This window comes from Lutra lutra, chromosome 17, assembly GCF_902655055.1.
Source record: "Lutra lutra chromosome 17, mLutLut1.2, whole genome shotgun sequence".
NCBI lineage: Eukaryota > Metazoa > Chordata > Mammalia > Carnivora > Mustelidae > Lutra > Lutra lutra.
The window spans coordinates 50728759-50740638 of NC_062294.1; the positions used below are offsets into that span (position 1 = coordinate 50728759).

General features: G+C 53.7%; 1 protein-coding gene and 1 non-coding gene across 2 annotated transcripts; one reads left to right on the top strand and one right to left on the bottom strand.

Annotated features, from left to right (window-relative positions):
* Window positions 1–243: 243 nt before the first annotated feature.
* AP2S1 (adaptor related protein complex 2 subunit sigma 1) lies at window positions 244–9417 on the bottom strand. The gene is made up of 5 exons (XM_047712202.1): window positions 9261–9417; window positions 5223–5372; window positions 1185–1298; window positions 748–807; window positions 244–604 (listed from the first exon to the last, which is right to left on the bottom strand). The coding sequence occupies exons 1-5, from the start codon at window positions 9261–9263 to the stop codon at window positions 503–505; spliced, it is 429 nt and encodes a 142-aa protein (XP_047568158.1). The 5' UTR covers window positions 9264–9417; the 3' UTR covers window positions 244–502.
* A 1466-nt stretch (window positions 9418–10883) lies between these two features.
* LOC125090080 (U2 spliceosomal RNA) lies at window positions 10884–11074 on the top strand. Its single transcript, XR_007124186.1, has one exon. It is a non-coding gene; the product is annotated as a U2 spliceosomal RNA (small nuclear RNA).
* The last annotated feature ends 806 nt before the right edge of the window (window positions 11075–11880 follow it).

Consider the following 11880-nt stretch of genomic DNA (forward strand, 5'->3'; position numbering starts at 1 on the left):
TGGTGCTGGCAGGCGGGGGCAGGAGTGTTGTTATTTTAGTGGCCAATGCCTACGGTCTAAATCTGTCCCCCATTTCAGGCTCAGCGGCTCTCTAGGGGCAGCAGCAGGCTCGAGCACCCCTGGGTGGCTGGCCTTCCCTAGGCCGAGGGGTGTTTGTCCACCGGCTGACAGACGCCCCGATGGCAGGGCGTCCCGAGGGCCTGCGGCTCCTAGGTCCGACAGTCCAGCACTCAGAGACACAAGCCGGGCGGGACCACGGGTTTATTGGGGGCTCCACACACGCACTCACAGCGTCACACAACAACGGCACGGTTACTCGGTTCACGCGAGGTGGCCTCCGCCCGCAGCTGGGCCCAGAGGCAGTGGGGTGCAATCCCCTCCCCGGTGGCCCAGGCCCAGTGGGGCCTTCCTCCTGGCCCGGGGAGGGTGGCCGCCGGGCGGCCCCGGCCCAGAGAAGGGGGCGAGCAGGGAGCGGGGGCCGGGCCGGAGGGGCTGGCTGCCCTTACTCCAGGGACTGGAGCATCAGCAACTGTTTCAGCACCTTCGTCTGGCTGGTCTCGCGGATCTCGCCGGCCAGGAACATCTCGTCCACGACCGTGTAAACCTGAGCGAAGGGAGAGTGTGGGGAGACCCTGGCGTGAGAGAGGGGTACCCCCCCACCTGCAACTCCCACCCCTGCAACGGATGCCGGTCTGGACCCCGGAAGCCCCGCCCTCCTGGCCCCCTCCTCTTCCCCAGGGAGCCCACCTTGTAGAAATTGAACACCAGGTCCAGTTCACAGACATTGTGGAAGTACTCGTTTAAGACCTGGGGGAGAAGGCAGAGAGGGTGAGAGCTGGTCTGAAGGAGATGCTCGGGACGGGGCCAAGGTCACCATCAGAAAGTGATGGCAAAAGACCAGAAGAGGGACCAAGAGGAACTGAGGGAGTGGGAGGGAGGAGGAAGAGACAGCGTGACGAAGACAATCAGAGGCAGAAACAAGAACAAGGACGATCAGATAGCAGCCGAGGAGGGCAGAAAAGACAGACCGGACAGAGGAGGAGGGACAAAGAGGCACCACGTGCGCAGAGGGAAGCTGCCCTCGCAGGTGGGGGGTGGGGTGGGGGGGCAGGGATCTGTGCACTCCACAGAGAGACGAGGCGTGTTCCTGGCACCCCTGGGCCCTGTGGAGCCCGCCCGCACACCTCCACGAAGTTGTGGATGGCCTCCAGGTAGGCCAAGTTGTTGTCGTTGACGTCCACGCAGATGCAGAAGTAGAGGCCGGCGTAGCGTCGGTAAATGATCTTGAAGTTCCGGAACTGTGGGGCAGAGAGGCTGTCAGCAACACGGCATGCCCAGGACCCAGCAGGCTGGGCAGGGTCCTTCACCCCACGCGTGGTCCCTGAGGCCCTGCTCTGTCTGGCCCTGTGCGGGGGACACAGTGGTGACTGACACAGGCCTGGCCCTCCTCTGCCAGGGCTCCTGGTCCAGTGGAGAGACAGTCATCCTCTGTCATCCCTAGTGTGGGCAGCTGACCCAGGAGGGCTTCCTGGAGGGGGGTGGGGGGGCATCCGGACTGAGACCTGGAGAAGGAAGAGGAGTGTTCCAGGCCAAGGAAACACCTTGTAAGAAAAAGCCCAGAGCTGAGAGGGAGCTGGGCTGTTCCATGACACCCACCATGGCTCCCTGCTTGTCGCCTCTGGAGAAAGTCGCAGTCCTTAGCCTGGAACTAACATGCCATCATCGCACAGACCCACCTGTGAGGCAGGCTCCGTGCAGGGCAGTGCGGACACCACCCGGAACCAAGACAAGCCCAGCCTGACTTCGAACTGAACTGTAATACAAAACAGAACTATTTCTATGCTAACGAACACACACAACGCAGGAATAAATACATACGGACCAAGGACGCAGACTCTAACCTTATGCACGTGGGGAAGAAGATTAAGAGACAGACATACAAACAGGCACGCTGGTTTGCTAAGCACAGTGTCTTCGGCTCAAATGGGCCAATTCCCCCCCCCCGCCGCGCCCGCGCTGGGTCTAGGCGCGCGCGCGTTTTGTCGCCACCTGGTGGCAACGGCGAAAGTTAACATTAGTCCCTGATGTCTAGGCCTCTTTTTTTCTCCTCCCCCGCCCCCGCAGCTCATTCTGTTAATTTCTGTACTTCGAGGATGTTTTCTGACATTACTGTAGTAATTCCCGCACATAACCTGCGGATTAGTAAACATGTATCAGGATGCAAACTCTACTTTTTTTTTAAGTTAGGCTTCACACTCAACACGGGGCTGGAACTCATGACCCGGAGATCAAGAATCATGCACTGACAGAGCCATCCAGAAGCGCCTACTTTTTTTTTTTTTTTTAACTGATACAGACACACAATCAAATGTTTGAAGGTCCCTGCTCTGGAAGAGAGGGTTTAAGGCAGGCTGAGAGGACAGGAAAACCATCTGGAGATGCCACCACCGACCATGACAATGTCACAGCTGACTCTGGGCAGCACTCCTTTTTTTTTTAAACTTGAAATTCTCCCTCTCCCACTATCACCCTCCCTGCTTGTCCCAACACCTCGGTTGTCAATTTGTGGGCTTCTCAGGGACCCGCCCCAGACCTTCCTGGCTTCTCTGGCTACATGGTCTCAGATAAGTCTCTTCCTGCAGGCTGGGGCAGGTCACCCTTCTGTCCCCCCGCCTGCCATTGTGTCCATGTCCCCAGGCGTCACTGTCTGGGGATGGGTCGGTCTCTTCATTGGACTGTGAGCTGGGGCTGTCATCACTGTGCCCCAGCAGGACCCTGCACAGGAAGGGGTCCACACCCTGATCCCCAGACTCTGTGGATAGGAAAACTGTGCAGGTGTGACTCAGCTAAGGATCTTGAGATGGGGGGGGACCCTGGATCTTCCAGATGGGCCCAGAATAATCACAAGGGATTATCCCTTAAGGTTAATCCCTTAAGGTTAAGAATAATCCCATCAGGGAAAGAGGAAGACAGGAGAGTGCGGCTCAGAGAGAGAGGTTTCAAGAAGCGGGTGAGGGCAAGGAAATGGACGCTCCCCAGAGCCGGCAGAGGGAACCCAGCCCTGCTGACCCATTTCGCACACCTGTCCTCAAGAACCGTTTATGACAACGAATCCGCCTTGATCTGAGCCACTATGTTTGTCGTAATTGGTTAGCACAGCAATATAGGAGAGTAACAGGTACTAAGGAATGTGTACGAGTGAACAAACGAGAGGCAGAAAGTCTGGGTGGCCTAGGCCTTTCTCGCTGGCCACTCACCTTCGGTTTTGCTCTCACAAGCCCTCCTCCAGGAAGCCTGCCCTGACCTCAGTCTTGTAAGAGAGACGCTATTTATTTCGTGTCTCCTCCTCCTGACAGTCCCCAGTTCTCTCTTGTCCCCCGCAGCATTCCCTCTGCCGGGAAGCCCTCCTGGACCCTGAGGCTGAGTCAGGTGCCCTCCCCCCACCCCGCTGCTCCATCCCAGCCCTACCCTCTGGGGGTCATCATGAATGAGTGATGGCCTGGCATCGTGAGGAACCTGAGATCTGGGTGTCAGGCCCCCATTGGACGTTCTCATCTGACCAGCCTGCCTCACTGACCCACTCCTGGTCCCTTGGCACTCGGTGTAGGAGGCCACATGGCGCTGGCGGCAGGACACCCCAGTGGAGTGGGCCTGCTCACTCTGCGGGCTCACCCCCCCACCCTGCTCCCCACAAGGCCCCTCATTCCATCCTCCTCCTGGAAACCCTTTTCTTTCTTTCTTTTTTTAAGATTTTATTTATTTGACGACAGAGATCACAAGTAGGCAGAGAGGCAGGCAGAGAGAGAGCAGAGGAAGCAGGATCCCTGCTGAGCAGAGAGCCCGATGCGGGGCTTGATCCCAGGACCCCGGGATCATGACCTGAGACGAAGGCAGAGGCTTAACCTACTGTGCCACCCCCCCTGGAAATCCTTTTCTCTAGGCTGTCGGGACCCCCCCAGTCTCCTGGTTTTTCTCTACCTCCTCACCTCCCACCTCTTGACATGGCTGCTCTTCTCTCCGTTGCTCCTCTCTGCCGATCGTCCCTCCCCTCGTGAGTCCCGCGGCCTTCCTTGTCCCCTGTGTGCAGAACCTTCCACATCATGGCATCCCGCCCCCTCTCTGCACTCGGCCTCACCACCCCCTCCGGCTTCTCCTCCGGGGTGTGAACAGATGTCTCACTCCTGGTCTTCATCCTCAACTTGCTCTTCCCTAAATTGGCCCATGTCCTCCCTCTGCTCAAAAGACTCCCAAGGCTGCCACCTCACTCACAAGAGCTCCAGTCCTCCCTGCAGCCCACGAGGCCTTTTGCCATCTGTCCCTGGTATCTCCTTGACTGTGTTGGCCCCACTCTGGCTTACAGCACCTTAGCCATGCTGGCTTTCTTACTACTCCAGGAATGCCCCAGTATATTCTCACCTCAGGACCTTTGCACTTGCTGTTCCCTGAGTATGGGGTGCTCCTTCTCAGATATCCTCTCCTTCTGCTCTTCCAACTCCTTCAGGCCTCGGCTCCACTGTTACCTTTCCCAGACTTACTACAGAAATCACTCACACCTGCATACCAACCCCCCAGTGCACGCACCCCAGCCCCTCCATCTCCTGCAGTGGCTGCTTTTTCTCCCTGGCACCTCTCACCACCCGCTAGACACTGTCTTTACGTTCAGTCTCCCTCCGACCAGAACATCAGCTCTCCCACGGCAGGGACCCATGCCTAGAACAGTGCCTGCTATACAGCAGACACCCCAACAAATGTGTGTTGAATTTATGGGACAACCAGCCCAGCTGCTGTCATGGAAATTAAAGGCAGAGCCTTCTTGATTTAAGGGGACCGGAGAGGGGCACCTGGGTGGCTCAGGCAGTTAAGCGTCTGCCTTCAGCTCAGGTCATGATCCTGGGGTCCTAGGATAGAGCCCCGAGTCCCGCATGGGGGCTCCTGCTCGGCAGGGAGGCCACTGCTCCCTCTGCCTGCAGCTCCCCCTGCCTGTGCTCTCCCTCTCTCTGACAAATAAATAAAAAATCTTCTAAAAAAAGAAATAAAAATTAAAAATAAATAAATAAATAAATAAAAATAATAGATGGATAAATAAATAAATAAAAGCATGTTGAGGGAATGAATGTAGGAAGGAAAGAGGGTCTGAGCGGTCGTGGCGGTCAGAGGCCGGGCAGGAGGCTGGCAAGGCCAGGCCGAGGAAAAAGACGAGTGGGGGGGTGGCAGGGCATCACCTCCACGAAGTTGGTGTGTTTGGCATCTCGGACAGTGACCACGGCGTGCACCTCCTCGATCAGCTTCTGTTTCTCGTCGTCATCGAACTGCATGTACCACTTGGCCAGGCGCGTCTTGCCCGCCCGGTTCTGGATGAGGATGAAGCGGATCTGGGGGTGAGGAGGAGGAAGAGGAAGTGAGAGCAGCCCGGACAGCTGCTGGCCCACCCAGTGGCCCCACCCAGCCCTGCTGGGTAAGTAGGGTCCCCGCCCTCTGGCTCTCGACTTCTCTGCGGAGCTTGAGTCCAGTCCGGCTGGCCTGGCCACGTACTCCCAACCCCAGTGGTCCCAACACCCCAGGGGAATGACTGCTTCCACATGTCAACTCCCCTGTCAGCTCCAGGGCCCTGAGGCCGGGGCTCCACTATCCTCTGCTTGACCTTGGACAAAGGGTCCGTCCCCTTCAGGTCAGTTTCCCCACCAGCAAAATGAGTTCCCTTAGAGGATCCACCTTGGCTAGGTGCCTTTTATTTATTTATTTTTAAGATTTTATTTATTTATTTGACAAAGAGACAGCCAAGAGGGAACACAGCAGGGGCAGAGGGAGAGAGAGAAGCAGGCTTCCTGCCGAGCAGAGAGCCCGACACAGGGCTCTATCCCTGGATCCTGGGATCATGACCTGAGCCAAAGGCAGACGCTTAACGACTGAGCCACCCAGGCATTCCCCTGGCAGGGTGTCGGCAGGTTAAAATGTTTATAAACTTAATTCAGTAGCTGGCACACAGCAGGCACTCAATAAACGTTTGAGTTTCACGGGTGCCTGGCTGGCTCAGTCCGAGAAGCCTGTGAGTCTTGATCTCGGGGTGTGAGTTCGAGCCCCGTGTTGGGTGTAGAGATGACTTAAATAAATAAGTAAAAACTTAAAAAAAAAAAAACTGTTTGAATTTCAGACTTCTTCGGTCTGAACCCTGGAGAGCCCCCTTTTTCCTCTTTTCACTTACCAATTCTTAAAAATTCACCTTTTGGAGATGTATACGGTTCAGTGGATTTTCATATACTCACACACTTGTGCAAAAATCACTACTAATTCCAGAATTTTTTCATCACCCCAAAAAGAAACCCCATCCATTAATAGCCACTCCCCCCCCCCCCCCCCCCAAGCCCCTGGCAACCAATAATGTTTCTGTCTCTACGGCTATGCCTGTCCTAGACATTTCATATGAACAGAATCATGTAATACATGGCCTTTTGCATTTGCCGTCTTTCACTGGGCAACGTTTTCTAAGTTCACCCACACTGTAGCTCGTGTCTCTGCTTCATTTCTTTCTATGGCGGAATTACGTTCCACTGGATGGATAGACCGGTTTTGTTTATCCATCCATCAGGAGACGGACGTTTGGGTCATTTCCCCTTTTTGGTGACTGTGAATAAGGCTGCTACAAATATTCGCGTACAAGCTTCTACCAGGACGTATGTTTCCACTTCTCCTGGCTACATACCTAGGAGAATTGCTGCGCCATACAGTAACGGTACGTCTAACTTTTTCAGCCACTGCTAAACAGTTTCCCAAAGCACCTGTCACTTCTCGAGTGATGTAACTGCTTGGTGCGACGAGATAAAAACAAGATATGAAAGGTATCCGGATCGGTGCCTGGCTCAGATCACACGCTCCATGTTAGCTGTGTCTATCAGCAGTGAGGGCTAGGAAATTTGTTTTTATGATTCTGAAAAGCCAGGTCAACCCTCCAACTATGAACAGGGAACAAGTTAATGCCAGAAGTGCTTAGCACAGCGCCCTTTACATCCTGAGCGTTCCAAACAATGCACAATGATGACAGAGACACATTTGCCCAAGTGGCTAAGCACAGAGACTCTATGAGCCTGAATGGATCCTGGCACTCCTGGCTGTATGTCCTTGGGCAAGTCACTCAGCCTCTCTGGGCCTCAGTTTCTCCTTCTGTATAATGGACATAAGGAGGGCACCTCCCTCATAAGACAGTCCCACGGGTTAATAAACATAAGGGGTGTAGCACAGTGACCAGCATATGCTAAATGTCACAGAAGTATTCCTTCTTAGCGGTATTATAATTCACCATCATTTGACTTTAAGAAAAACAAAGGCCGGGGGCGCCTGGGTGGCTCAGCTGGTTAAGCACCTGCCTTTAGCTCAGGTCATGACCCTGGTGGGGTCCTGGGATTGAGCCCCTAATGGGGCTCCCTGCTCAGTGAGGGGTCTGCTTCCCCCTCCCCCCAATCCTGCTCTCTCTTTCAAATAAATGAACAAAACCTGAAGAAGAAGTAGTAGTACTACTACTACTACTAGTAGTAGAAGAAAACCAAGGCCCAAGTTCACCCAGGTAGGAAGCCTGTCTCTGGGCCTAGTTCTGTTTGAGACGGGTATGTGTTTACCCAGATGAAGAAAGCAAGGCTCAGAGAAAGGAAGTCTCGCAGCCACAAAGCATAACTGGGAGTCCAAAGGCTTTGCTCAGGACCCCCATACCCTGGCTTACCCTCTGGGAGCCCCTACCTATTCCTGGAATCCATTCTCTTTCCTAAGCCTCATTCTCCCATATTCTATCCCCCCTCCCCCAACCAATCAAGCAGGACACGAACAGGATATTACACTCTCCTTCCAAGAACCCCTTCTGCTGAGCCATAGAAAACCACTTCCCACCAGGCCAGGGATCCTGGGTAGGAAGGGAAAGGGCACGGGCCTGGCAGGGGTGTGGTGAGTGGGGAGGGAGGACCCCCACCAGGATGCCACAAACTGGGGGCAGAGCCAGAGACATAAGGAGCATATGGAAGGAGACCCAAAAGGGTTGAGGGAGAGCCCTGCCTCTTACCCGCAAATTCCCTTGTAACACCTCTTCCTGTTTCTTCTCCCAGTTAGAATCTCTCCATCTCTGGGAATCTACCCTGAGAGGTCCCTTCCCTCCTGTGGCCTCACCCCTCTGATGTTCCCTCTGGATGCCTCCCAACCTTCCCTGTCTCCAAGCCCCCTCCCCTCACATTGTTCCCCTTGACTTCCAATTCCTGGGTTTCAATCCCCTCTCTCATGCCTCGGAAGACCTTTTACTTGGGACATCACTCCTCCGATGCCAAGGCCCTCTTCCCTTTTCCAAAGGTCACATGTTGCCTTCAAGGACCCTGTTTGTGGGGGAGACTCCCTCCTTGTTCTGACACCCACCACCACTCTTCTCTTTTTCCAGCTCCCTTCCAAGAATCCTTGCTTTTGGTCCAAAGACCCACCCTGGGCGGGGGGTGGGGGGGTGGGGGCAGATCCAAAGCCCAGTCCCTGCTCCAAAAACTCCATCCCCATCTCTCACATTTCCATGCTTGCTCCCTACCCAAGGCACCTCTTCTTGGAAAGACCTGTTCCACTGCTCCACATCTGTTTCAAATATCCACTCCCTACGTGCAAGCCTTCTCCCACTTTGCGGCACACTTCCCCTGATTCTAAAGCCCCATTCCCCATGGTAACCTACTTCCCGTCTGCAGTGCCCAGTCTCGTCCCCTTGAGATTCTCTTTCTCATCGCCAATACCCCGCCCGTTTCAATACCCCCTCTGCCTTCAATGTCAGCTTCCGGCTTCTAAAGACCCCTTCTCTCCAATCCCAGTGTCTCCCATTCTTCTCCAACTATCCTGCCAGACTCCCAGAGAGCCCTTCTCTTGAGACGCGCCTTTCTCTTGGGACGCCCCCTCCCCATCTCCAAGTCCTCCCCCACCACCTCCGAGATCCCGCTTCTCGAGTTGCCTCCTCACTTCAACCCCCATCCTGTCAGTCATCTCCAATGTCTCCCTCCCGCACAGCCCTCTCCCCTCGGCACCCCGTCTCTAATGTCCCCTGGCTTCGAGACCCCCGGTGCACTCCTGCGCCGGGAATCACCGTCCAGCTTCCCCCTTCCCGGGCCTCGGGTCGGCCCCAATCCTGAAAGCCCGCGCCCGGCCCAAACCATCGCACCGCGGCAGGGGAGGCTTGTCAGTACGCGACCGAGCCTTGAGTACCTGCACGTGGACCCACCCTCCGCCCGGCCCCCACGTGGGCGCGCCCCCGTTACCATGGCGACCCCCGTCCGGACCCCAGCGGCCCCGGTCCCGCGGCTCCTGGGCAGCTCCGGCTCTCGCAGCAGTTAGTGGACCCAGGACTAGAGCGGACTTCCGGCAGAAGAACTCGCCCGCCCTCTCGCGCACAGGTCACTGGGACCTGTAGTCTCAAGAATGCGTTCGCTCCGCTCGGTTGCAAGCCTGGGAAAAGGGCCGGTCCCGCTTCCCAACATGCCCCGCGACTGTCCTTTTCCCACCACACGGTACCGACCCTGAATGCATGCCGGGAGTTGGGGGTGATAGTCTCTTCCCGAAGACTACAATTCACGACATGCGTGACAGCCAGCAATGGGGAGTTGCATTCTGGGAAATGTAGTTCCTATAGACCTGCGTCCACCCCGTACCCCCAACCCCGTCCCCCCATTCCGCTTCTCCCGCCCCATGCCGCCCCATCCTCCCAAGGCGAGAAGGGCATGTTGGAAATAGTAGTTTATTTTATTTTATTTTTTAATTTTTAAAAAAGATTTTATCTATTTGACAGAGATCACAAGTAGGCAGAGAGGCAGGCGGGGGAAACAGGCTCCCTGCTGAGCAGAGAGCCTGAGAGCGCTTTGAGGGTCTGGATCCCAGGATCTTGGGATCATGACCTGAACCGGAGGCAGAGGCTTTAACCCACTGAGCCATCCAGGCGCCCCTGGAAATAGTAGTTTAAAGTAAGGAACTGCGCTGTGGGAGCTCTAAAGGTAAGTCTTTACGCACTCACCTAGTGCTTTGTTTAAAATATGCTGTGCATTTCCCTGTGGGTGATGGACAGTGGGTTAAGAGAACGTCTTCGAGAGTCAGAACTGCGTAGAAATCCTCCCATTGCAATTCCTAGCTGGGGGACTTTGGGACAACAACTTCCAATCTTAGTTCAATTTCTTCATCTGTAAAAAGGAAGGATCAAGGGGTCATGTCGGTAGGGTTGTTTTAAAGCTTCGCTGAGTTTCCAAAGTACTTATCCATTGTGTTTGACATAGAGCAAGCGCCCAATAAATACTAGTTAATATCATGAAAGATCATTGTTAACATACATCAGATAGTAGGGGGGCTTCTTACATCTATCCAGAGGGTACAGTTGTCTCCTTTCAGTTACTCAAATAGGCCAAATGCTTTCCTAACTCAGCGACTTTCCTTTGCACTTTCCCCTAGAAAGCCTTCCCTCATTCATTCTGTGGCTGGCCCCTTTTCTTCCTTTACCTTAAACACCACTTCCACAGACCTGTATAGAGGATCCTTCATACAAAGGTCCCCATCTCCCACCCCCAAAATTCTGTGGGTTAGTTTGATTTTCTCATAGTGTCACTGGGGAGATCCCATGACCCCCTGAAGCTCAAGAAACTCCTAGAAGCTTCTGCCTGACTCTCAATTTCATCCTATAGATACTAACTAAAGAATTGCTGGAAGAGGAAAAGAAATATTTGAGAACTGGGGTACCTGGGTGGCTCAGTCGGTTAAGCGTCTGTCTTTGCCTCTGGTCATGATCCCAGAGGCCTGGGATCAAGCCCTGCTTGGGGCTCCCTGCTGGACGGAGAGCCTGCTTCTCCCTCTCTCAGTCCCCCTGCTTGTAATAACAATTTTTTAAAAAATTTCTTTTCATCGCTTCTCGGCCTTTTGGCTAAGATCAAGTGTAGTATCTGTTCTTATCAGTTTAATATCTGATACGTCCTCTATCTGAGGACAATATATTAAATGGATTTTTGGAGCAGGGAGCTGGAACAGGAGCTTGCTCCGTCCACTCCACGCATCGACCTGGTATTGCAGTACTTCCAGGAACGGTGCACCAGAAAAAAAAAAAAAAAAATTCTTTTCAGCGTAATAGTATTCATTGTTTTTGCACCACACCCAGTGCTCCATGCAATCTGTGCCCTCTCTAATACCCACCACCTGGTTCCCCCAACCTCCCACCCCCTGTAATAACAATTTTTTTAAATGATTTTATTTGGGGTGTGTTTGATGTATGTTGTCTACATCTCCCATTAGGTGGTTGAGGGCAGGGACCCTGTGCATTAGTATATCTACATCATCTAGAACATGGTAACTTGGTAAGCACTCAATAAAATATCACTATTAATACCAAGGACAGACTTAACCCTAATAAAAACAAAGCATATCATAGAACAATGTAAATTAAAAGTACAGTATTAACAGAAGAACCAACACAAAGCTATGGAATTATTGCAAGGGCAAAAAAGGGTTAGGGATCATTTCTGTTTTGTGCACTGCTCTAAGAGGGTTGGGACTGAGGGGCACCTGGGTGGCTCAGTGGGGTGAGGCCTCTGCCTTCGGCTCGGGTCATGATCTCAGGGTCCTGGGATCGAGCCCCGCATCGGGCTCTCTGCTCAGCAGGGGGCCTGCTTCCTCCTCTCTCTCTGCCTGCCTCTCTGCCTACTTGTGATTCCTCTGTCTCTGTCAAATAAATAAATAAATAAAATCTTTAAAAAAAAAAAAAAAGAGGGTTGGGACTGAGATACGGTAAACAAGGTGCCCAGGGTGTAAAATTTAAAAAGGCACTCACTCCTTGGGACTTACCCAACTCTTGCATGAGCCTGAAAGTGAGAATCTCCTTGAAATTTGTTCCCTGGACACCTCACT

Excerpts from the sequence above, each read along its gene's own strand:
- AP2S1 (XM_047712202.1), bottom strand. Across the intron at positions 1,299-5,222 it reads AACACACCAACTTCGTGGAG|TTCCGGAACTTCAAGATCAT; the intron begins GTGATGCCCTGC and ends TCTGCCCCACAG. Across the intron at positions 808-1,184 it reads CCATCCACAACTTCGTGGAG|GTCTTAAACGAGTACTTCCA; the intron begins GTGTGCGGGCGG and ends CTTCTCCCCCAG.